The 23,600-nt window shown below is 48.8% G+C and overlaps 3 protein-coding genes across 10 annotated transcripts in view; 1 reads left to right on the top strand and 2 right to left on the bottom strand.

Annotated features, from left to right (window-relative positions):
* Window positions 1-2,053, bottom strand: part of LOC116877660 (citrate synthase, mitochondrial) — a 35,781-nt gene extending 33,728 nt beyond the window's left edge. Inside the window, exons 1-3 of one of the 3 annotated variants that reach the window (XM_032874474.1) lie at window positions 1,714-2,049; window positions 1,025-1,137; window positions 755-870 (exon numbers count right to left, since the gene is read on the bottom strand). In XM_032874474.1, coding sequence (XP_032730365.1) covers window positions 755-870; window positions 1,025-1,112 — 204 coding nt within the window. In that variant the 5' untranslated portion in view covers window positions 1,113-1,137; window positions 1,714-2,049. Of the gene's footprint in view, window positions 1-754; window positions 871-1,024; window positions 1,138-1,424; window positions 1,463-1,713 lie in introns of those variants that run through there. The other 2 variants (XM_032874475.1, XM_032874477.1) reach the window with 2 other exon arrangements.
* A 568-nt stretch (window positions 2,054-2,621) lies between these two features.
* On the bottom strand, window positions 2,622-16,408 carry PAN2 (poly(A) specific ribonuclease subunit PAN2). 3 transcript variants are annotated; one of them, XM_032874469.1, is made up of 25 exons: window positions 16,127-16,408; window positions 12,844-13,013; window positions 12,610-12,730; window positions 12,361-12,438; window positions 11,693-11,960; window positions 10,955-11,297; window positions 10,661-10,757; window positions 9,509-9,628; window positions 9,182-9,301; window positions 8,771-8,899; window positions 8,444-8,643; window positions 8,212-8,345; window positions 7,969-8,075; window positions 7,682-7,780; window positions 7,074-7,147; window positions 6,824-6,971; window positions 6,387-6,530; window positions 6,190-6,249; window positions 5,655-5,745; window positions 4,900-5,057; window positions 4,667-4,810; window positions 4,355-4,534; window positions 4,138-4,231; window positions 3,684-3,881; window positions 2,622-3,343 (listed from the first exon to the last, which is right to left on the bottom strand). In XM_032874469.1, exons 1-25 carry the CDS (start codon window positions 16,406-16,408, stop codon window positions 3,309-3,311), a joined length of 3,594 nt encoding a protein of 1,197 aa, XP_032730360.1. In that variant the 3' UTR covers window positions 2,622-3,308. The 3 variants fall into 3 exon arrangements, with proteins under 3 accessions (XP_032730360.1, XP_032730359.1, XP_032730361.1); XM_032874468.1 differs by having other exon boundaries at window positions 8,212-8,348; XM_032874470.1 differs by having other exon boundaries at window positions 8,212-8,348; window positions 16,231-16,330.
* IL23A (interleukin 23 subunit alpha) lies at window positions 16,408-22,595 on the top strand. Of its 4 annotated transcripts, none has more exons than XM_032874481.1 (6): window positions 16,409-17,608; window positions 17,749-17,821; window positions 19,316-19,373; window positions 21,272-21,373; window positions 21,886-22,032; window positions 22,138-22,595. In XM_032874481.1, the coding sequence occupies exons 2-6, from the start codon at window positions 17,751-17,753 to the stop codon at window positions 22,297-22,299; spliced, it is 540 nt and encodes a 179-aa protein (XP_032730372.1). In that variant the 5' UTR covers window positions 16,409-17,608; window positions 17,749-17,750; the 3' UTR covers window positions 22,300-22,595. The 4 variants fall into 4 exon arrangements, with proteins under 4 accessions (XP_032730371.1, XP_032730372.1, XP_032730373.1 ...); XM_032874482.1 differs by having other exon boundaries at window positions 16,409-17,382; XM_032874480.1 differs by having other exon boundaries at window positions 16,408-17,821.
* Window positions 22,596-23,600: the final 1,005 nt, after the last annotated feature.

A 23,600-nucleotide genomic window follows, 5' to 3' on the forward strand; every position in this document is an offset into this window, starting at 1 on the left:
ACTAGATGTAAGCTAATGGTTTTATTTCTTTGTATTCAATGAGACTAATACCTATTCTCAACAGGAGCATTAGAGAGGTAATATAGGCTTTGAGGATAACAATTATTATTATTTTTTTTAAGATTTTATTTATTTATTTGACAGAGATCACAAGCAGGCAGAGAGGCAGGCAGAGAGAGAGGAGGAAGCAGGCTCCCCGCCGAGCAGAAAGCCCAATGCAGGGCTCGATCCCAGGACCCTGAGATCATGACCCGAGCCGAAGGCAGCGGCTTAACCCACTGAGCCACCCAGGTGCCCCAAGGATAACAATTATTAAAGCATCTCACAGACATTGTAGCCTTAAGTTTTCCTTATAAACTGCTGACTAGATACAGCTTTGTGTATTTGTGTTGTTTTCAACTAAAACATAGATTTCCTAAATACGAGGATAAGACCTTCTCTTTCTATTTTGAATGAATGTACATATACGATTATGCCATAGTGAAAACATGAGTGACATGAATTAAGGATGTGGAGAAGGGTGCTGATCTGGGTTTGCTGACAACCAACCACAGCAGAAATAAAGTCTTAAGGTTTGGGACCAGGAAACACATGCATAGGGTAGAAGCCTCTTACAAATGAGACAAGCTTATCTTTTAGCTACCTCTCTGGGTCAATGTTTTCTTCACTTCTATTAAACCAAGGTTCTTAATTAGTCGAGTTCTCATTCAAAGTCCGAGTGAGCTACTTTATTTGGGGGAAGAGTAACAGTTACCTCCACCACTGACTGGCTGCCATCCGGATTAATTCGGAAAGAGCCCATCTGAATGGTCTTCTTGGGATCCACCTGGGCAATTTCCCACTCTAGTTCATCCACCAGAGCCCTGCAAGCTGGTGGGAGAGGAGAGAAAGGAGAAGGGAGGAAAGGAGAAAGGAATCACCAGGGATTTCCATTCATCTTTCTCCCAGGCCCTGGATCTCATGCTCTCCCAAGGCTCTGTCTTCCCCACCCTCCTCCTCTCACTTTTTCTCTTTGTCCCCTTACCTCCACAGTGTAGATCCTGGCTCCTTCGAGCCCAGGCAGTTCCCAGCAGGGCCCCCAGAAGCAGGGCCAGACAACCCCAGCCTTTCATCTTTAGCGTTACGGGGTTGCTCCACCTGGGTTTGGGTTGGAATAAAACATAGGTGTGAGCAGCCGGCTCCATTACCCAACCCCCCCATCCCTCATCCCAAAGCCTACAAAGGCCTCACTGTGACTCTGGCTCTACTTTTCAGGAAATGGCCAGGACACAAAGGGGCTCCTCTGTTCCCAGCGCCTGAGAACTCGGATTCCCCCGGCGGTGAGTGAGAGCGCGAGCTAGGGACTTGGGGCTCAGCCCCAGACTCTACGTCGACAGGTGAGTCCCCAGATGTTGGTACTTCAGCGTCGGCTGCCTAGGGCTTACAGAGTTATGTGGCAGCTGCGGAACGGAGGCTGGCGATTAAGCGAGGACAGCAGGCACAGAGGACCTGCCGGCAAGAGAGGCGGGTGATTCAGGCCGGGAGGCAGCGAGGTGGAGGGCGGGAGAAGAGCACTCAATAACGGGCCTATGTGGGCCCACACCTTAGATTACTGCATCCCCACCTCCAGACCATAAGCTATTTCCCGTGCGGACCAGCCCCCTTTCTAAGGACGCCGCCATTGCCTTCGCTTCAGTCCATCCCCGACACTAGTGCCACTCGCACCCGTCCCACCTCTGCTCCCAGGGCCGCCGCCGTGGCCCAGGCGCTCGAAGACGGCCGGACTCTCACTTTAGCTCCCGACCCTAGCACCTGGCTGCTGGGGAGCGGGGCTGTCCAGGCTTCTCCAGAGCGCTCCGGCACTTTCCAAGCAGGGTGCCCCAGCGACTGCCTGACCCAGCTCCCCGCACTCTACGCGGGCGCCTAAGCGGGGTTCCGATGCGCGGCAGCGCGAGCCCCACACCGGTGACCGACCCCAAACCCGCCCCTCCAAACTCTCGCGCGAACAGGCAGCTCAAGAGAGGCTTCTAGGCAGCGAGGACCCCGGTGGATCGCAGAAGGACCCAGACTTGCGTGGCGAGCAGCTCCACGTGACCACCAGGGGTCAGCCGAAGAATAGGAGTGGCCTGAAGCAAGGACAGAGCGCGTAAGGAGGCGGTCTGACGCGCGCGTCTGTCAGTCTAGGTGCGCTAGGACCTTCCAAAAGGAAGGTGCACTGCTGGTGGGTGAGAAGCCCTGGTTTCAATAGCCAGGAAACTACAACTCCCAGGAAGCACCGCAGCACTACACGGATCCTGTTAGTATCTACAGGTCTCGAGATAACCTGAAACCTGTAGTTTGTCAGCTTCCCCAACTTTCCTTTTGCAATGTTAACGAGGAAACCATACCTTATGTCTTAAAAGAATCCGACCTTAGGGCACTGGGCAGTCACAGCAAAGACCTAACATTGTGGAGGAAAGACATAATTGTATTCCTCCAACATCTTTAACTTTGGACTCCAGAGCTTCACCTTCATTTCTAGGTGGGAATTTGAAAGCTTTGGTTTTTCTCCCAGTTTGAGAAAGCCAATACAAATAAAGCAGAAGAAGGGCTTAAGTCAGAGCATCCCACACTCCCAGGTCTCTAATGACATAGATAACAGCCAATAATATTTTTGTTTTTATTTTATAAAACATGCAGTTTAAAACAAAATTTTAAAAAATAACAAAACATGGGACAGGAGAGTGGATGGAAGACAGATGCTTCTCAGCTGTCAGCCGGAGTGAAGCCGGCAGCCAAGCTTTGTCTAGGACCCAAAGGCCCTTTTGGCAATGATGGTGTTGGCAACACTGGTTTGCTAGGAACACCAATACTCGATGTCCTGACCCCTCCAGGCATCCCTCAAGCAGTCAGAGACTTGAGCTGTCCTGAGCTATTGTTGTAAGCCTGTCACTGTCCAGGACTTCAGTGCTTAGCCAACTAGGAACTGAGAGTACTGGTTCCAGGAGCGTTTGTTTTGTTTTATGTGGGGTTTTGTTTTTGTTTTTGTGTGGCCTGGATATTAATTACCCAGGATATTAATGGAAAATACCAATTACTTTCCATTTGGGTCATTTCTAGACTCTGTTTCTGGACTTCTATTTTGCAAAGGACGAAAAAGGAATCTGGCTTCTCTTCCCTTTGCAACAACTCTGCTGCGTTCCAGTTCTATTAATAGCACCATCTGTAGACCCTGAGCAGGTCCAATTCCGGAAGCGGACAAGGTATAGCCAGCTTGGAAAGCCATCTCCCAGTTCTGGGGCCACAGAACACTGAAGGGAGAGGGGGCAGTTCGCTGGAAGAGGGTGAGGTCAGAGCGCCAACACTGAGGAGAAGACAGCTGCATCTGTCAGAGACAAAACCAAGAGCATTGACTCTTAAGGTGAGTGTAGAAAAAGCAAGAGAAAAGAGGGCAAACTTGCCCCAAACATTTTAGAACCGGGAAAAGGAGGTTAGGATCAATGGAGAGTTTCAGTAATCAAATCTACTTCACTGAATGTTGGGAAGATTAAGTGCTTCGTAAACTACTGAGGGCTTTACAAATACAAGGTGGGGGTATTGGGTAGTGTTGCTGACATCACCATGATTATTATTATCACCCTGGGTATAATCTTTACATACACAGTCAAAACCCACCCTGTCCAGTTTCCCTTGCCCCATTTCCCTTGCCCCATCCCAGGTCTTACTCTTGGGACTTGTCTGGCCCTCAGGTTCAGGCACCTTCCAGTCCATCTTTCGGCCCTTCTCATAAAGACCTTTGAGCACTTTGTGGAAGGACTCAGGCTCAGTGCCATTTTTGCTTAGCTCCAGATATTTTCGGTAGAGCTGAAGGGCTGTTCGGGCATCCTCAATACTGTCATGGGTTTCCCCTTGAATCTTCAAGTCTGTGGGAATTAGAAGTGAACAGTTTGGAACCTAGCAAAGGAAGGTAAGACCATGTCCCCTCCTCACATCTCCAACTCCCATTAAACAATAAAAAAGTTGACTGCCCCCAAGGGAAAGAGCCAAATACCATCCCTAGTGCAGACGGATACTGGAGCTTCTTAAATCCATAAGTAACTCTCACTACTAACTCAGGGTCCTCCTTACTCCTCTGATGAGCACCACAGGGGTCTACAAGGTACACCAATACCAACTCACCCAGAAAGTACCAAGCAAGGAATCGCAGGGATATCATTCGTTTTCGGGGCATGTGAAACAGATAGACAGTGTCAAGGACTTGGTCCTTGGGCACCTGGCAGAGATAAAAGAGTGAGAGACTGAAGGCAGGCGATCTGTAATTTCCCATTTTCCGAAAGCAAAATGTATACCCTCAAGGGCCCACATTCAAAGACTCTTAAAAGAGCCCTGCCCGAACCATGAGGTTGATGACCCGGAAGTCCTTCTGCAAACCATGACCCACAAACTTGACTCCAATGTCTATAAGAAAACGAAGCTTTAAGTAGGTAGACTTGAGAGTTGTGAGGTGCTTAGAGGAAATCTTGGCATCTAGGTCTCCTGGCTTTATCCCCGAATACTGAGTCAAGTAATCCACCACCTAGGCATAAAAAAAAGGATAAGCCGCTCAGGAAGTGAGGTGCAGAGTCTCCCTCAACCACTCTTCTTGAGGGTCTAGAGCACTCTACATATGCACAAGGTCTGTCTCACTTGCACCTCCATATCCTAATACCTGCTCCTGAGTAGAGATGTAGTCATCAATGAAGGGAATACCCTCATTGGGTCCCTGGCCCCGAACACAGGTGATCCTTGCTACTGACATCTGGCTTGGTTTGATGGTAGACTTAGTGCCATCACTGCGTAACTCTGCTTCCTCCTGCGTGACGAGAATTGATAAGAAAATTATGACTCCTACTATCTCTCCAGAGTTCTGTTCCAACACCACACTCTTTTGGACTTTGTTACCTCATTAAGGGTGACAAACTCAGCATCCAGGCCCACCAAGTCCCCAACCTGTGGCATCTCATTCAGCATCAGTGGAATAAAGGTAGTATGTGTTTTCCGCTGCTTCCGTGCTAGTGAGGCTTCAGCCAGCAGGACACTTGCCTCAATAGGGTTCTTGACTGGAAGGAAAAATCCAGAAGACAGATGGCTTGGGACAGGGAAGTAACCAGAGGAGGGAAACCCAGATGGCTGACCAGAGACTGGGGTCTATGCTGTGATCCCTCAATAATCAAAGCATGTGAGTAAAAAGATCATGGCTGATGAACAGATGGATGGAATAGATCAAATCAGAAAACTATTAAGGAATATGTTATGAAAAAAACAAAAAAGCAGAGAGGAAAGAATAAGACTTTAGCTCTGGACTTTAGCTTAAAAAATCCAGAAAAATAAAGATGCAAGGAAACTATGGTTAAAGACACCAAAAAGGGCCTTAGTAAGGAGTTAACCTCTAAAAGAAGAAGAAAGCTTCATTTGGGGAAAAGAATGATTAGACTGAAAATCATAACCTTAGCCATTTTGATCAGATTTCTCCCCATCAACTCTTCCCCCATTACACCTCAGGATTTCCAAGTTCTAAATTTAAGGCCTGATGAACAGGACTCTCTTTAGTATCCCTGGAAATGTTAACACTGTTACCTATCCTAATCTTAACACAATCTCTTCTTAAAGACCAATCTTAATGGCCCACACCCTTTGATCTACTCTGTACCACTTACTGTTCAAGTTGTATTTGGAATTAAGATTCCTTTTGACGTAATAAAGGATAGCAGGCACTTTCCAATTCATGTCAAACTGCACAGCTTCATGCTATAAAAGAAAAAGCACTTAATGGCCTACATATATACCCCTTTTTCCTTTTTCCCTAGCCAGAGAGAAGACAGAACTAGGTGCTATTTTTTAATTCTGCTAATGCTTTTTATTCTTTTTTTTTTTTTTTAAGATTTTATTTATTTATTTGGCACAGAGAGAGAGATCACCAGTAGGGAGAGAGGCAGGCAGAGAGAGAGGGAAGCAGGCTCCCTGCTGAGCAGAGAGCGCAACTTGGGCCTCAATCCCAGGACCCTGGGATCATGATGTGAGCCAAAGACAGAGGCTTAACCCACTGAGCCACCCAGGCACCCAACACTTTTTATTCTTAAGGATCCCTCTCTCCCTCCCGAATCTGCAATCTGCATGGCATTCTCTAGAAGGAGGATGAGAACCGTAGGAGAAGGGGAGATGAAAGGGAGAACGGAATGTGTTACAACTAACCTTATCAATAGGTTCAATAAGAAAGTCATTGAAGAGATACCACTGCTGGTGGGTAACACCCTGTGGAGATAAGAGAAAAAAGACTGACGCTAAAGTGACAGCTGGACCAGTCTGGCTCAGACTTAAGATAGGGGCAGACCTGGGACTCCAATGTGGCTACCGCCAGGAGTGTCCCTGCCTTGTAGAATCTCACTCACCTCCTTACGCTGGTGGTAGGTCTCTCCGACTTTGATGTGAGCCACCAGGCTGCCCCCTGTGCGTGAGTCCAGGATGTGTACCACAGTAGCCATCAGGTCATACACAGAGACACCATGCTCCTCCTCTGCCCTGGCTGGGCCCCACTGTGAGGGGGGTACCCAGGCTGCTAAGCTAAGTTTAAGGATGGGGAAGGAAGGGGAACGGGAATAGAGGACAGGGAGTTTGGGGTATGGGGGACCAGGGTGGGTTATCTCCATTCTAGCCCATCTATGACTTTTAATACTGAACTGAGTCACTCTGGAAAAGCCCACAACTGGGAAATACTTGGCTTTATTCCCTTTCTTTTCCCTATACTAAATTCCATCTTCCCCTTGCCCTGCTTCTGTCCCAACCTTCTCTCCCTTATTCCCCTTTCTCCTCCCAGTTGTTCAACAACCTGTATCTCATCCCCATCAGTCCAATTGCAAACGTCCAGCCCTTTGTTCTTGGTTATCTTCATGCGAATGGAGAAAGGAAGCCAGACATTCTTCAACTCCTCAATGGAGGAACACATCAGCATGCCCTCTGGACTCCCTAGTTCTTTCCTGTCAGGACAAGAGAATTAGGTTTGTTCTAAAATCTAGCCAGTGACAAGAGAAGCCACTGGGTAGCTCAATTCTTTGACTGTTGCCTCAGGCCACACTTACCAATCAGCCAAAGCAAACTCCTTGTTCTTGGAGATTTCCCCACCATGCTTCTTTATTGCCATCTTGAAGGCAACCTGAACACAAAAGAAAAAATATCTGATTCCCAGGGTGCTTGGCTGGCTCAGTTGGTTAAACATCCGACTCTTGGTTTCAGCTCAGGTGATGATCTCACGGTCATAGAATCAAGCCCCGAGTAAGGCTCTGCACTCAGCACAGAGTCTGTTTGTCCCTCTCCCTTTGCTCCTCCCCTGTGCTTGCTTGCTCTCGCTCTCGAATGGATAAATAAAATCTTAAAAACAACAACAAGAACAATTGGGGATGCCTGGGTGGTTCAGTCCTTAAGCACCTGCCTTTGGCTCAGGTCATGATCCCAATGTTCTGGGATGGACCCCCGCATCGGGCTCCCTGCTCAGTCAGAAGCCTGCTTCTCCCTCTCCCACTCCCCTTGCTTGTGTTCCCTCTCTTGCTGTGTCTCCCTGTCAAATAAATAAATAAAATCTTAAAAAAAAAAATCGGATTCCCCAGGAACATTAGTCATAAACGGAGCACAGAAGGGAGAGAAAACTGAAAAGTACACGTAAAGCCCTGCTTCCTGACCTGGTCCTTACCTCGGCCTGCATTCTCCAGAAATCAGCTTCTTTCAGACTGTTCACCTCACAGTTGATGACGAGAATATCTGGCAGATGGCGGATGTTGCGGGTCTGAATCTGAGAGGACAAAACAAACAAGGAATGGCAGGGAGCCTACAGGAAAGGAACCTGGATGGGAACAGTAAAACCTGGACCTGCACTTCCTAACTGAGGTTCTTCCCACTCCCTATACATCTCTGGATGGCAGTGCTGACAGCTCGTCCCAGACGAGACCCCAGCCATGTCCCCAAGGCAGGAGGACTCACCGTGGGCTGGTACTTTTCACAGTTGTCACACCAGGCCTGTGTATTCTGCTCTAGGCAGATGCTTCGCTTCAGCACCTGAGCAAAGTCACAGTTCTTCCCGGTTTTATCTGAGGGGAAACCGGATGCTTCGCTCTACATCCTTCCTTTGGCCTACGGTCGGCCCCCCAACACCCTCTCCGTGATGTTACGGGACATCTGGGGGAGGCTTCCCAGCCCAGCTGCAGGGTATTCCACTGGTGCTACCTTCGGGGTAGGAGAGTGTGAAGAGCAGGGTGGACGAGGCCCGCACGGTCTCGCTGCCACAGCGGCACAGGCTACAGTTCTCCATCTCACAGCTGAACAGTTGCCCGATGACCGAGTCCCCCGATGAGCAAAAGCTGCTAATAGTGGGGAAGGCAGTGCATGCGCATGGAGCCAGTGAGGAGACCCCTGAAGTCACAGGGGGGCCTTCACTGTTCAAGGCCCAATTTCATACCTGCCTCCAGCACCTCGATAAGCCTGAGGTACTTCGAGCTCCTGCATGTCCTGATGCAGTTGAGTGAGAATAAAGCGATTCCACCTCTGGATAAGCCTGGCCAGATTGCCTTTGCCTGAAGCCTCATCTGAGTCCGCCAGGATCAGACCAAGGGCTGACGCCTCAGGGATGGTGCGGAATGCCCGAAGAAAATTACTGCCCTGGAATCCAGGAAGTGTGTTGGTAAAACGGGGCAATTTTCTCTTTTGTGGCCGTTTGCACAGCAATGTAGATACCTACCAGGAACTTCCCTTCCCCTTTTATGGTCTCAGGTCTCTAGACACTGACCTGACAAGGGTCACCCCGAGAGAGGTCCAACATGTGGAAGAGGAAGCCCAGCTCACATGCCAGACAGAACTCCTTCTGGCAAAGATGGTTCTGGATTAGACAGCGAACAGGTTCCAGGAAGTAGAGCACCTGGGGGGGCGGTGGAGAGAGCAAGAGAATTGATGCAGGCAACCAGTACAGGGAGGAAGAGAGATGGGAAGGTTAAGCAAGCTGGTGAAGAATACAGAGCAGGACGCCACTGAAAAATGGAGTACACAGAGGAGACCTGAAGGCTGTGGAGCAAGAAAGAATAGTGGCGGAGGCCACAGTCAAGTGGGCTTGGCTGGAGAGGCCTGGAGAAATAGTGGGTTGTGGGGCCACAGAGGAGAAAGGCAGTAGGCGTGTTAAAGTCGCAGGCGGACCCACCCTTACCTGGATCATGCAGTTACAGTAGGCATTGGGGATGTGGGGCTCCAAGCCAGCAAACAGGGTCTTATTGTAGTGTTTGAAGTCAAAGTCCTCCAGCCCTAGCTTGGAGTATTTGATGGTTACCTGAGGCAGAAACAGTCTGAGCAAGATGAAGATATCCTCAGAGTTCCCCATATCTTCTAAGTAGTCCTAACCTTCCCCAGAACCTCCCTCCCGAGTCCACGTGGTAGGTGAAGGCGTCTTGACTGAGCCCTTTCTCGTATGACCCCCTCTTCCCCAGGGAACCTTTCCCCACATCCCAGAGGGCTCCTTCCTTGGTATCCCCAGCACCTTGCGGTATTTTTTAGAGACCATGTGGAGATGTGGCTCCTCTTCCCGCCCTATCGGTGACTCAGTGACCTGGCTGAAGCTGTCAAATTCACTGTCTGACTCCTTGAGTCGGTAAGGAATCTAGAATATTTAAGAAGAGGTAATTTTATTGGATGTCTTTTTTTTTTTAAGATTTTATTTATTTATTTGACAGAGAGAGAGAGCGATTAAGGGAACACAAGCAGCGGGAGTGGGGCAGGGAAAAGCAGGCTCCCTGCTGAGCAGGGAGCCTGACTCAAGGCTTGATCCCAGACCTGAGCCGAAGGCAGACGCCTAATGACTGAGCCACCCAGGCACCCCTGGATGTCTTAATTATCTTTGGTATCCCCCCACTTTGATCCCAGCACTGAACTTTCTGATTTCATGGGGTTTTCAGCAGCCACTGCTTCCCTTTTTTCCCACTGCCACCACCTGACCTCGTCACAGCCCGACAACGATGATGGCTCCCACGCCAGGCTCTGCACATTCACTCTGTCCAACATCCCACTACTAAACTCTCCCCAAATGCCTATTTCAGTGCATCAGTTCTCCCACTATACACCAGTGTATCAAGGCTTCACAACTGGGCCCTTCCTAACCTTAACGCCTTGTGCTTTCCCAAAACAAGCCACCACTGTAGGCAGATTGGTCCCAGCACAGTCCCCATCAGACATGCCTTTCACAGTTATGCTTCTTGAGACCTTTGCTAACACTGATCTCTCATCTTGAACGTGCTCCCATATTACTTTCTACTTACCCATCTTTCACCTTCCCAGCTCAATATATCCATCTTTTTTGGTATGTCTTCCCTGACCACTCTGGCCCAGAGTAACACTTTTCCTCCAGACGGTCCCTGGCACTGAACTAACATCCTTCCGCATTTCACAAGAGAATATAAATAACTTGTTACAGACAGGTCTTATCTTTACCAACCAAGTACTAAACTTCTTAATGGCAAAGACTATCTTCTGTGTCTCTGAATCCTCCCTAACACCTGGCATGGTACCTTCAATTCAGTAGGCCTCAAAAAACCTTCACTGACTGACCTAAAACTGAAAACTGTTGAGGACTAGTAAAGAACCAAGACAGGAGAAATGCCAGGGTTAGGGCTAACCCTCTCCCCTCTGAACATACCTGATTGCGCAACCGGGTGCGGGGGTTGGGTGCATAGCCAATGAAGCCCACCTTCTTCATGGTGCGGAGAATCTCTGCATCCACAGGGGGCGCTCGCCTGTAATGCAGTATAGTTCTAGGCCTGAAGGTTGTGGGGTCTGCCCATCAAATCCCCAACCCCCAAGGAGCCAGAAAAAAAGATAATGAAGGCAGTCAAAAATCAGGAAAGATGGCTACTCCTACAGGGCTTGCTGAGAATCCTGGTATCCTGGCCCTTCCCCACTCCCTCCTTTTGGCCCAGATGTAAGGTACAACCTGGGAGCTGGAGCGGAGTTGGCAGCAGGCCAGTCAGAGAGAAGTGTGTCAGTGGTGAGCGGGACAGGGATGAGGGAAAGAGGCAGCAGGTCTTGGCTCCAGTCCAGAGGAGGCAGTGAGTCCACGAGACAGGGCAAAGCAAACTCGGTCTCACGGGAGTAAGGGTTGAAGGAAGGCTCAGGGGAATCAGTCCAGAGGTGCACACAGCCCTCAGAATCCCCAAAGGCCAGGGCCTGCTTGCTGGCTGATACGTCAAACGTCATTAGCAGAGGCCCCACAGGATTCACATGAAAGATGTCTGCTGGGTTGGCAAGGCCTGTGGGCTCACAAAACTGGCACTGCCCTAGAAGAGAGGAGGAAGCTCAGTGAGCCCTGGAAGTTGAAAGGGGGCCATCGTCTTATGCCCTGGTATCAAGGAAAGATGGCGCCTAAGTTCATGCCTAGAGATACAAAAAAGACGACCTGATGCCTTCCCATAAACCACAGGCAAGTCCCGTACCAGTAAAGGCAGTTCTAAAGTTGATTTGCCTGCTCCACCTTTATCTTGTTCTGTGTTCTTCACGTGGAGGGAGAAAATGGAAGTCCTAATCTCTGGCCAAACCTAAGCATCATCCTGACAGCCCGCTGAAAGGTTACCGTTTCTGGGGAGGTTCCTTGGAGTACAGGCCTTCCGGAGCCTAGTTCTCCTTCACTCATCAACGCCCCCTGGCCCCTACCCCTCCCTACATCCCTTCCTACCTGACTGGGAGATGATAGCAAGTCGAGAAGTATAGGTGGGGATGAAGCGCAAGAAGGCAGGATCCACATGTACTTGAAGGGGTGTGATGGCGCGCATCATGCGCAGATCATACACCTTGAGGAAACGGTCACAGGCCAGGCCGGTGAGGCGGCTGGAGAAGCCGCAGGCCGCCAGCAGGTTGCCATGCACATCAAAATCTGACAGACTCCCTGAGAAAGCATCGAACTCATGCTCCACCTTAAAAGTACGGAGGTCTCGCAGGGAAACCTGAAGAAGAGAGGACTTGGTTATCCTCCGACACTGGCATCATGAAAGGTACCTGCCACCTACCTCACCCTGTGAGGCCCTCGCCCAAAGAACTAAGGCTCTAGGATATGGGCAATCAAAGCACAGGAAAGGCAGTGAGAGAAGCCAGGAGCTGGAAGGGACCCCCAAGAGAACTCTTGTTTATTCTTGTGCCTTGAAGGTATCTAGTTACAATAGAAACCATCAGGCTGAAAGATAATCTAGTACATTGTGGCTGAGGAGGAACTCCGTTCATTCCTCCAGTCCCCCCCCCGACAACCCCACCCCAACTATAGCCCCAGCTTTGAGGGAAAGGAAGAGGTCAAGCACATGTCTGATGAAACAGGGCCTTGTGGTAGGAGGAAACACAGAACCGAGTCACCTTGCCAGACGTGTGGCCACAGAAGAAGAAACGATTTGTCTGTCTCATAATAGTGACTCCAGGCGTCTCAACCGCATACTGGGGAGGAAAGCAGGAAAAACCATTGAGAATAATTCTTCCCACAGACCAAAGGAACAGAAAGGTCGCACATACACTTAGTCATGTTCCCAGCTCAGGCGTATCCCCAGCCTCCCAAAGTCTCAGACCCTGCCTGAGATCCTGCCCTCAGATCCTGCCCCAGGCTTGTACCTTCTGAGTCTCCTGGACAGTGTTAAGGTCAATCTCCAGTATGTGGTTCTGCAGCCCACCGACAAGCAGAGTGCTGCTGTCAGTCAGCAGAAGACTGTGCATATCCTCACTCTCATCTAGCCTGTGGCAGAGAGAAAAGGCTAAGGGACCAGGCCCTTGAAAGCTTCCAATCCTTTAGCCTTCCGGTTCTAGGAGGGACCCTCTTTCCCAGTCCAGAGCTGAGAAGCCACTTACACGTAATCAAATATAATGAGGCCCCCACGGGCCATATACTTGAGGTTGTTCTTGGTGAGAAAAAGGATACCATTTTCTAGGCTCTGGATCTGTCGAATGTCATCACTGCCATTGACCTGAAACGATGAGTAACGCTCCAAGGCTGGGCCGAAAAATGAAGTAGCATGGCCCTGTTGGGGGAAAAAAGATGAGACACACCCTGAATGGATGGGCAGGGCCATCCCAGATATAGGTCAGGAACTGGACAGTAGTCGTTCAGCTTTCTTCCATTCTTGCTTGGCCTTTCTGGTTAGCAGCCCCCAAGGCATAAGCCTGGGGACCAATCTAAGTGATAAAGACATTGATGATACTATCTATGTTTGTTTAATGCTTTACAAAGTACTTTTGTAAACTCTACCTCCTTTTATCCTCACAGTGACCCTGCTGAATAGGTAATGGCTCAGTTGGTTAGAACAGTTTCAGGTCAAGCACGTGGGTCCGTCTGATTCTCCACTGGCTTTCTGACATTCCAGAGTCAAGTCTTAATCTCTACCAGCCATCTGGGAAATGTGTACTATGGGTCACAGGCTGGAAGATAGAGAATGTGAAACTCATTCCATGCTTAGCTCCTATGACATCATTCACTACTGGTTTCTCTCCTGACTCTTAACTCATACCTTCTCCTTATGTGCTTCCCTTCAGACCACTCTTGAAACATGGCTATTCCCAGTCCACTATTTTCTCATTAGTCCTCCTACGTAATCTCATCCACTCTCAAGGTTTCCACTCTCCATGTTTTTAAACTGATGGATCCTAACTCCCTTCTCTAGCCTAGACCGCTCCCGCAAGCTTCAGACTTATACATTCAAATACCAACTAAACATCTCTTTTCAGATAATTCCATGAGAACCCTAAACTCATTACATTCCCAGTTAAATTCATTATTTTTATCTCATCTTAATTCTTAACTATATTTCTTATGGTACCATGACCCATGTAATGGACTAAGTCACTGGTAGTCAATTTAAGTCTTGTTTACTTTCTAAATATTTCCCAAATCTGTTCCCATGTACGTATCTCTACAGTGCTTCATTCAGGCCTTCATATTCTATATGAACTGCTACAATAACCTACAACTGATCTCATGGAGTCCTGCCCTGTCCCCCTTAAACCAAAGTCTCTACTTCTAACTTGGCATTCTAAGATACAAACCTAACCTTATCATTCTGGATAAAAAAATCTTCAGTGGTGTGAAGGGTCAAGTCCAAGCTCTCTTAACACAGCATACAAGGTTTTTCTAGAATGCTTTTCCCCCAAATAGCTACATGGCTTCCTCTCTCCCTTCTAGGGGACTTAGAATGGACAGTGTGGCCTATATTCAGGTCCCTATTCAAATGTGGCTTCATCAGAGAGACCTTTCCCTGACCAACTATTAAAACAGTAACACCTCCCACCTTCATTACCTCAACCCCCTTACTCCACTTTATTTTCCTTAGAGATACTAAACAACACTTAATGTATTATAAATGTATTCTTGTTACCTTATTAAAAGTTCATTCTAAACCTAGACCACAGAGCAAGGTCTAGCACTTAGTAGGTGGTCAAAAAACACTAGTTAAATGAAGTCATGTCTATCTCTTCACCTTTCTCTCCCAGTGCGGTAAACCCTCATTGCTTATAGTTCCTGTACTCTGCAATCACATTGTATACTATCTTGGAAATCTTTATCCTGTTGCTTTGGCCAAGACAGCATTTTCCCCTCTTCTTCGCCTGACTCCTACTCACCTCTCAAAAACTCACTTCAGGTGTCATTTCCTTCTGAAGGCCCTCTGACCTTTCTCCATCCAGTACAAATATTTATACTGGCACTTAGTAGTTTATAGCTTTATTTCTTGTATCTTATTTCTTATATTTTAATTAATTCACTAATTAATAAGTGAAATAGTTTAGTTTCTTCTAAAGTATCATGAAGTTATCTGGTTATGTATCCTTTTTTCCTCATTGTTTTATAAATTCCTTGAGGGCAAGGATTATGTTTTAGTCAGCTTTATTCTGTGGGCCTAGCATAGCAGTAAAGACTGCCTACTAAAATGAATGTATTATCAAAAAAGCTCATTCTAGGGGCGCCTGGGTGGCTCAGTGGGATAAGCCTCTGCCTTTGGCTCAGGTCATGATCTCTGGGTCCTGGGATCGAGCCCTGCATGGGGCTCTCTGCTCAGCAGGGAATCTGCTTCCCACCCACCCACCCCCCACCACCTCCCTCTCTGCCTACTTGTGATCTCTCTCTGTGTCAAATAAATAAAATCTTAAAAAAAAAACAAAAACAAAAACTCTTTCTAATGGGAAAAGCAAAATTCATGCTCTAGGGAAGGTAAATTAGTAAACCAAGGATAACATGTTATTTCTTACAAAGTCTTGGGCTCCCTAGCATATTGGCAATATAGATACACATTAAAAAAAAAAAATTAACATTGATAACTGCTCTTGCAGAGACTAAAATCAGCCGGAGAAAACAAAATGATTCCACGTAAGGTAGCAGAAACATGTGTTAAACATTCTATAATTGAAAAAATGGGGGGTGCCTGGGCAGCTCAGTGGGTTAAGTTCCTGCCTTCGACTAAGGTCATGGTCTAGGGTCCTGGGATCCAGCCCTGCATCAGGCTCTCTGCTCGGCGGGGAGCCTGATTCCCCCTATCTCTGCCTACTTGCGATCTCTTTCTGTCAAATAAATAAAATCTCTTTTTAAAAATGGAAAACAGGGACTCCTGGGTGGCTCAGTGGGTTAAAGCCTCTGCCTTCGACTCAGGTCATGATCCTAGAGTCCTGGAATCGAGCCCCGCATAGGGCTCTCTGCTCAGCGGGGAGCCTGCTTCCTCCTCTCTCTCTCTGCCTGCCTCTCTGCCTACTTGTAATCTCTGCCTGTCAAATAAATAAATAAAATCTTTTAAAAAAATAAAAAATAAAAAATAAAAATAAAAATGGAAAACAGAGGAGGGGTATTAGAGACTGGATTTGACTACAGACTAACTGATGGGTACAGTTAACAAGATTAATCAAAGCTTGGAAGGGGCAAATAGTAGTAGAAATAGGACGATTCCTATTTCTTTGGAAAAGACTGCCTGTGTAACTTCTCCCTGGATCCTATGGTTCCTTTCACTCCCCTCCTCCTAACTTAGAGACCTAACTAACTCTCATCACCTCAACTTCAGTCTGGTTCCCAGTAAAACAGCTGCCCTCGGGCTAAAACCAGGTAAAAGACCTCCAACAACTCCTTTCATCCCTTACAAAGGGGTACAGTTCTTACCCCGTGGCTTCCCACCCATAGCATCTCCTCGTGCAAGTCAAAGTGGGAGACGGAGACAGGCACACCCACTTCAGCCACCACACTGTGCAATTCAGAGTAGACACCTTCCATTATGTGCACTGACTCCTGGACGGGAAGAGCCTCCAAGGCCACCCCCTCCGGATCCAGCTCCACATTCTGTAGCAGACTTGGGTTCAGATGGGCATCCAGGACAGGGTCCAGGGCAGAATGCATGGCTGGGGCATACTCTGCCAGTCCAGGGTCCAGACCCTCGAAGTTCATGATGACGATGGCAGATTAGACCCTTGTCACACCCTCCCTTGCAACAGCCCCTTAAGAGGCCTGACCCAACCTTCAGCAGAACAGCACCAGTGGGCCTAGAATGGACATCCTGGCCTGCAAAGGGAAAGAGGCAGCTGAGTCAGTGGCAGGCCCAAGTATTTGTATTTAATGTGTTCTCGATTATCTGGGCAGGAGGGAGATGAGGCAGGCAGAGGTGAGAAGGCCAGGTAGGGGATGAAGCAGGCAGGAAGGGAAAGGGCAGCAGGGGTAGAGGTGCAAGTCTTGTCCCTTCTTCTCCTCTAGGCCCTCTGTACTCCCCACCACCCCCACTATCTAACTTAATACTTGACTTCCTTTCCATCTCCCTTCAGGCCTGCTCCCTTGCCTGGTTCACCCCAGAACCATCAGTGGAAAGAGCAGTAACTGCGGGACAGGAGTTAGGCAGAGGGGCTAAGGTGCTTGTTTCCCAAAATTAGGGATGAGGGGTAGGGGGTTGGTAGGTGAGAACGAAATAAGTCAGTTTCCCAGAATCCTCTGCATGTTACCCAGGATTCTCCAGGGAAAAATAAGAATATACAGTTACCCACAATTGGGGCGGGGGTGGGGGGACATGATGAAAATGCCTAGTTACCCACAATTCTCTAGGGGAACCAGAGAAATCAATTACCCAGAATTCTTCCCAGGCAGCGGGGAGGGGAGGGATTAGGGCAGGGGTCAGATGTGTTCTTGGGATGCTTATGGGGATTGGGTCATTACCAAGATTTCTCCATGGCGGATATTTTGGAGCGCGTGGAATTAAAACGAGTAGGGGGAGAGAAAGCGCCGTCACCTCCGCGGGAAATTCCAGTTTCCCCAATTCTCCCCCGCGCCTGACGGTCAACCAAACCCTAAGGCGGAAAGGACGTCGCTCTCCCAGTCAGAGCTTCCAATCAGGAAGGGCGTGGGGCTCACCTAAGCCAATCAGAAGGATCCAGGTACAGACAGCTCCGCGAGAAGACGCGCGACGTAAGGGCTGGGCAAAGACAAGGTTACGGGCCCCCGGTGGGGACAAACGGTGTCAGACCCTAGCGGTATTTGGTGTCGTGAAACGTAGCCTTTTCTCGTTTAAGCTTTCTTTGAGCAGAACTAGAGAACTCGCTTGGAAATCGACCTTTCATACTCCCTAGAACTTTAGAAACTCTAGAATTAGGAACGCCCAAGGTAAAGTACTGGGAATCGTCTGCTGGGTATTCCCAGCATGGTCCAGTCCACCCCCTCTGTCCGCGGTGCTCTTGTGAGCTACTCCGCCACCTTTCACCCTGTTGCCCCCGAAACTCGCCGGCATTTCCTATCATTTTCAGGCATGGAAGAGAAAAAAGGAAGCGGGAGCCAGGCTCTTAAGACGGCCCAGCTAGCCGTGGCTTTTACGATTCTGTAAGCATCTGTCTGAAACACCCATCTGTGATGATCCCTTCCCCACATGCTCCAATGATAGGCCCAGGGAGCCAAGACCCCTCAGCTATCAAATTTCCCTACCTCTTGAAGCTGGGCATTCTCCCTCAGAGAGGGATGAGCACAGCAAATTGGGACATTTGCTTACCGCAAACTCTTAGATTTAGCACCAACGGTTATTTTCAGGGATTCTTGGGGTCTGATTCTGAGCTTGAACTGCTGTGGAATGGGGCCAGGTTGTGAGATGTCTTCAGGGCGCTTTAGCGCAGTTTCCAAAGGCCGCAGAGAGGGCCTCCCTGATGGAAGGAACTTCTCACCAAGGATAGAATGTTAAAGGACTTCTCTCTCAATAAAGGCTGCTAAATACACTGTAATAAAAGGATTCCAGGGGTGCCTGGGTGGCTCAGTCAGTAAAGCATCTGCCTTTGGCTCAGGTCGTGATCATCCCACCTGGGGCTCCCTGCTCAGCGGGGAGCCTGCTGCTCCCTCTCCCTTTACCCTTCCCCCCACTCATGCTCTTTATCGCTCGCTCCCACTCAATCTCTCTCTCCAATAAATCTTTTTAAAAAGAAAAGGGCTTCGTAATTTAGACTTCCAGGATTCACAGGGGTCCTAGAATCGGTCAGAAGTCAAAGATGGAGAGAAAAACACCTTAATTCAGAGGGTCTCCCAAACTGATCTGGCTTCATAGTTCCCTAGATTTAAAATCTTGGGGAAAGATGGTGCTGAGAGACCTAGACAGTTTGTACACTTTGAGAGATTTCCATATTGAGGTCTCAGATTGAGAAAGACTTCACAGACCTATGGGAATTACAGGACCCGAGATACTCAGAGATTCCTGGGCTAAAAGAGCTACTTTATAAAGATATTTTGTGTCTTCTCAGAGTAGTGTCCAGTGTAATAGAATGAGAATGCAGGATCTGAAACCAGATTGTCTGCACTGGACTTCTGGACACTCAGCTCTGTGATCTTGGGTAAATTACTTATCTGTTTCTTCATCTGTAATACAGGGATAATACTAGTAACTACTTCACTGGGTGGTTGTGAGAATGAAATGGGTTAATACATGAAAAGTGCTTAGACCAAGGACTTGGCATAACGTGAGAGTTGCATATATATTACCCATCATTACTAACTCCCTAGAGGTACCTCAACTGGATTTGGAGTCTGGGCATCCAACTGGAAAGGCCTGCTTAGGAGTGTCTTGTGAATGTGATTTGCATAACGGTTGAGGCCCTGCTGACGTCAAGGGGTCACTACAGCTCCAGGTCAGATCTAGACCTGGAAGTAGCTCCTGCCACAGAACAGTCCCACAACCACCCCACCTACCTTGCTTCCTACCCAACTCTCGAAGCACCAGGAAGTGAAACAAAGCAGCAGAGCCCCGTGCCTCCAACTCACCCTTGTCTCTGTCATCCCAACCCCCAAGAGTCTACTTCCTCTTCCCTCTTTTACCTTTCATCTCCTATCCTTTAGGCCTCCCAGAATGGGGCCACATTTGGGAAGAAGACAGGAGATATTAAACACAAGTGAGGTGAGCTTCCCCTCCTTCCTCCCACCCCCATTTCCTTATTCCATTTGTGTCTACCATGTGTAGAAAGAGCCAAACTGGTTCCCACTCAAACTGAAATAATCTGTCCTGATGCTGGGAACATTCCATCTGAAGGATAGATTTACCACAGAGTCCTAATTTTTGAATCAAAAGTTTCATTGGGCAGTTTTGAATAGTTTTAAGAGAAGGGAGACTTCTATCAAGGGTAACTTTCTCAGAGAAGGGTCAACCTCTTGGGGAGGCTTTCAGGACCATCTGTGTGGTCAGCCATGTCCTCATTCTGACGTCCAAATCGTTCTGGGACCCTCCACTAGGTTGGGGCAGTCCCAGATTTGGACCATTCCCCACTCCCACGCCCAACCTCACATTCTCAGCTATTTCACTGGATGTTGCATCAGGGAGGGTGATGAAATCAATGTCCGCGGATTTTACCCATGGATGCAACAGGCTGAAGGACGGGGCAGGGTCACTAACATGGTACACCTTCAACTCCCCCAGAACTCCTGGACTTCCTAGTTGTGGGATAGGGTCTGGGTGCTAGAAGATCTAAATTTGACTCCTAGCCCTTGCTTACGCCAGTATCCCAAAAGAACCAACACCTGAACCCCACAGGTCCTATGAAACTTTCGGCCACTAAGGCTGAGGAATCAGACGGTTCTTAGCAACAACTCTGTCCCTCTTCAAGAGCCCTCCTAGCCTCCACAGCGAGCCCTGAAGAGGGAGCAGTTATACCTTATATGGCATTATATGGCTTCCCAGTTCATAAAGTCCCCTCGAATCGTGAACTCTCTTCCAGTGAAAATGACTGCTCCCAAGGGAGAAAAAGAAGCCCCCTGGGTCTTAGATAGAGGGCACCAGGTGGGAATCACACTTCATTCCAAACTGAGCTCGCTATTCTACGGGGAAATAAACAAATGCTTCTGTTTTTTATTTTTCCTCAGGCAGGAGGTAAGGAAATAAGGTGCTGGGGTGGGGGGAGGAGGATCTAGCCTTGCGAGGCAAAAAGATGAGGGAAAGGTTAAACAGGAAGGAACTTGAGACTAGATCCATTTAAATATTCATTCCTCCTACCCCCACCCCCTCCACAGCCGCCACGATTCATGGAGAGCATTACACACATGCCCCATCCCAGGCCTCCAGCCACAGCAACCACACGTCTCATTTCCCTTGGAGCTGAGGCTGCATACCTGGGCTCCCCACGGAGGGGGATGATGCAGGGAGGGGAATCCCACCTGCTGTGAGTCACCTGCTGCTATAAAGGGCGGGCCTTACAATGCAGGGACCTTAAAAAGAGACTCAGAGACAAGGGGAGAAAAGCAGCAGGAAGCAGCTCAGAAACTCAGTGAACAACAGAAGGAACCAAAGCAGAGGCGCGCAGAACAGACAGCATCAGGCTCAGAAGAGAGGGAAGTGGGCAAAGATTCCACAAGGACTGGTGCAAGGCACAGAGCCAGCCAGATTTGAGCAGGCGACGGAATGCTGGGGAGCAGGGTTCTGATGCTGCTCTTGCCGCTGCTGCTGCTACCACTGCCCTGGCTGGCTGAGACCCGGGCCATGCCTGAGGGCGGTCGCCCTGCCTGGGTCCGGGGCCAGCAGCTCTCACAGCAGCTCTGCACGCTGGCCTGGAGCACACATCCTCATGTGGTAAGTCACGGGCTCTGGTGCCAAACAGGAGACTCTCCAAGCTCTCCAAGGCTGCAGTGGAAGACTCTGTGGCTTTGGATGGAAGCTGGAGGGTCGAGGGTCATCACAGAGTAAGAGAGGAAGGGAGGTGGGGCGAGGAGTGGTGTTCCTGGGAAAGGTGTGGGCCTGAGGGTCCCAGTGGAGTTTGAAAGTACTTCTCTTATCTCTTCACTCTTCCCACGCCTCCTCCGTTCCAGGACTTACCAAGAGAAGAGGAAGATGATGAGACTACACAGGAGGTCCCCCGCATCCAGTGTGAGGATGGCTGTGATCCCCAAGGACTCGAAGACAACAGTCAGGTAGTAAGAGGAGGCTGGACCACAAGGAAGAGGGACTGGGACATCACTGGGTATCATGGTGAACTAGCAAAAGTTCTGTCCTTGTCCATTCAGCTTGCTATATAACAAATACCATAGACCGGGTGGCTTAGAAACATCAAAAATAATTTAGTTCTCACTGTTCTGGAGGCTGGAAGTCGGAGATCAGGGTGCTGGCACGGTCAGGTGAGGGCCCTCTTCCAGACTCCAGACCTCTCATTGTATCTGGCAAAAGGGCCTTGGGAGTTCCGTGGGTCTCTTAGAAGAATACCAGATGCGTTCAAGAGGGCTCCACTCTCATGACTTCAACACTTCTTGAAAGCCCTCCCTCCTAATACCATCATATTGGGGAGTTAGAATTCGACATATGAATTTTGTGGGGACACATTTAGCCCATAGCAGTGTCTAAGAATGGCAAAAACTGGGTGGGTCTTTGGAGAATGGAGTAGGAGGAAGGGATCTGTTTTTTCACTGCTTTCTTCCCCCCACCCCAGTTCTGCTTACAAAGGATCCACCAGGGCCTGGTTTTTTATGAGAAGCTGCTGGGCTCAGACATTTTCACAGGGGAGCCTTCTCCACTCCCCGACGGCCCCATGGGCCAGCTTCACGCCTCCCTCCTGGGCCTGAGGCAACTCTTGCAGGTATGAACCAGGGGCCTGGAGAATGGGGGCTTGCAGGTACCACAGATGAGGACTGGAGGGTGAAGGATCTCAAGTTCTCTCTGATTGTGTCCTGTGTCCTTTCAGCCTGAGGGTCACCACTGGGAGACTGAGCAAACTCCAAGCCCCAGTCCCAGCCAGCCATGGCAGCGCCTCCTTCTCCGCTTCAAGATCCTTCGCAGCCTCCAGGCCTTTGTGGCTGTAGCTGCCCGGGTCTTTGCCCATGGAGCAGCAACCCTGAGCCCCTAAGGCCAACGGCTTAAGGATGGCACCCAGATCTCCATGGCTCAGGAGGGCTGAAATCAATCAGCTCAGGCACCTGGGAGCCGACAAGTTAATTAGTCCATTAATTCTAATGAGACTTGCGTATGTTGAAAATTACCAATACTAACTTATGCTGCTGATCTAGGACCAAGTTGAGTATTTATTAAAAAGGAAGGGAAAACTTGAGATTATTTATCCTCAGGGCAGCAGTTTGGGGAGGATTATTTATTATATTTATTCTGAATTATGTACTTTTTTCAATAAAGACTTATTTATGTGGATATCTGTGTGTGATTTCTAGGCCTGGTTGGGAAAAGGAAAAACAGGGCCAAAGGACTATAGTATGCATCCTTCTGTTCTGCAGGGCTCCAGCGGAGGGGCTATATCCTCATGATCTTCTGGTGTACGCATAAAGTAATAAGGATCTTTTTGGTCTGGATCCCTGTATAGCTGAGCAAGCTGAATGGGATTACCAAGGATTAAGACTAGGAAATTGGACCCGTAAATGGGACTGCTTTTGCTGCCTGACCCTGTGCCTCCTTACTTTCTTGGCCAAGAGTGTATTTGGCCAAACACAGGAATCCCAATTACTGCAGGATCAAAAGTCAGAGCTTTTTGGGCAGGAAGGGCATTCCAGAAAGATGGTGGTAAATCCCCCAAATTAATGGGATTCTCCCTGAGTGGTCATCTGTGAGCCCCATCAGAGGGTTTGACTACCCAAGGGGAGGTCAGCTACCTTTGGAAACAAAGAGAAGGGGAAGGCTACTGTGGTCATTCCCCATCCTTTTCTCCATAGTCACAAGATTAAAAACACATGGGCTTTGGAGTCAAACAGACCCCAGCTTGTATCTTGGCTTTGTCACCAACTAGCTGAGTGACAATGGGCTATAGAACTGCTCACCATACACCCCAACACACAGATGGCTCCCAGCCCCCCTGGAAGAATCTAAGGGACAGAAAAACCTGTTCTAAATAGGGGGGTAAGGAATGCCTGAGTGGCTCAGTCATCAAGAGTCTGCCTTCAGCTCAGGTCATGATCCCAGGGTCCTGGGATTGAGCCCCGCATCAGGCTCCCTGCTCAGTGGGAAACCTGCTTCTCCTTCTCCCCATCCTCCTGCTTGTGTTCCCTCTCTCGTTGTGTCTCTGTCAAATAAATAAAATCTTTGAAAAATAATACATAAACAGAGGGATAATTAGAAAAACATCACAAGAGGGTGCCTACTCTGGAAGGGTGGCTGGGTGACAAGTTGTGATTTGCTGACCTCGATTCTACATGGCCTGCCGGT

The sequence above is a fragment of the Lontra canadensis genome, unplaced genomic scaffold (genome assembly GCF_010015895.1).
Source record: "Lontra canadensis isolate GAN:19392208 unplaced genomic scaffold, GSC_riverotter_1.0 scaffold53, whole genome shotgun sequence".
Taxonomy (NCBI): domain Eukaryota; kingdom Metazoa; phylum Chordata; class Mammalia; order Carnivora; family Mustelidae; genus Lontra; species Lontra canadensis.

Coding starts and splice junctions, on each gene's coding strand:
- PAN2 (XM_032874468.1), bottom strand. CDS start 16,408: ATGAACTTCGAGGGTCTGGACCCTGGACTGGCAGAGTATGCCCCAGCC. Junction 10,758..10,954: donor AACTCCGCTCCAGCTCCCAG/GTTGTACCTTAC, acceptor ACTGCATTACAG/GCGAGCGCCCCCTGTGGATG. Junction 5,058..5,654: donor TTCCAAATACAACTTGAACA/GTAAGTGGTACA, acceptor TTTTCCTTCCAG/TCAAGAACCCTATTGAGGCA.
- IL23A (XM_032874480.1), top strand. CDS start 17,646: ATGGTCCAGTCCACCCCCTCTGTCCGCGGTGCTCTTGTGAGCTACTCC. Junction 19,374..21,271: donor AGATATTAAACACAAGTGAG/GTGAGCTTCCCC, acceptor CCTCCGTTCCAG/GACTTACCAAGAGAAGAGGA. Junction 22,033..22,137: donor GCCTGAGGCAACTCTTGCAG/GTATGAACCAGG, acceptor GTGTCCTTTCAG/CCTGAGGGTCACCACTGGGA.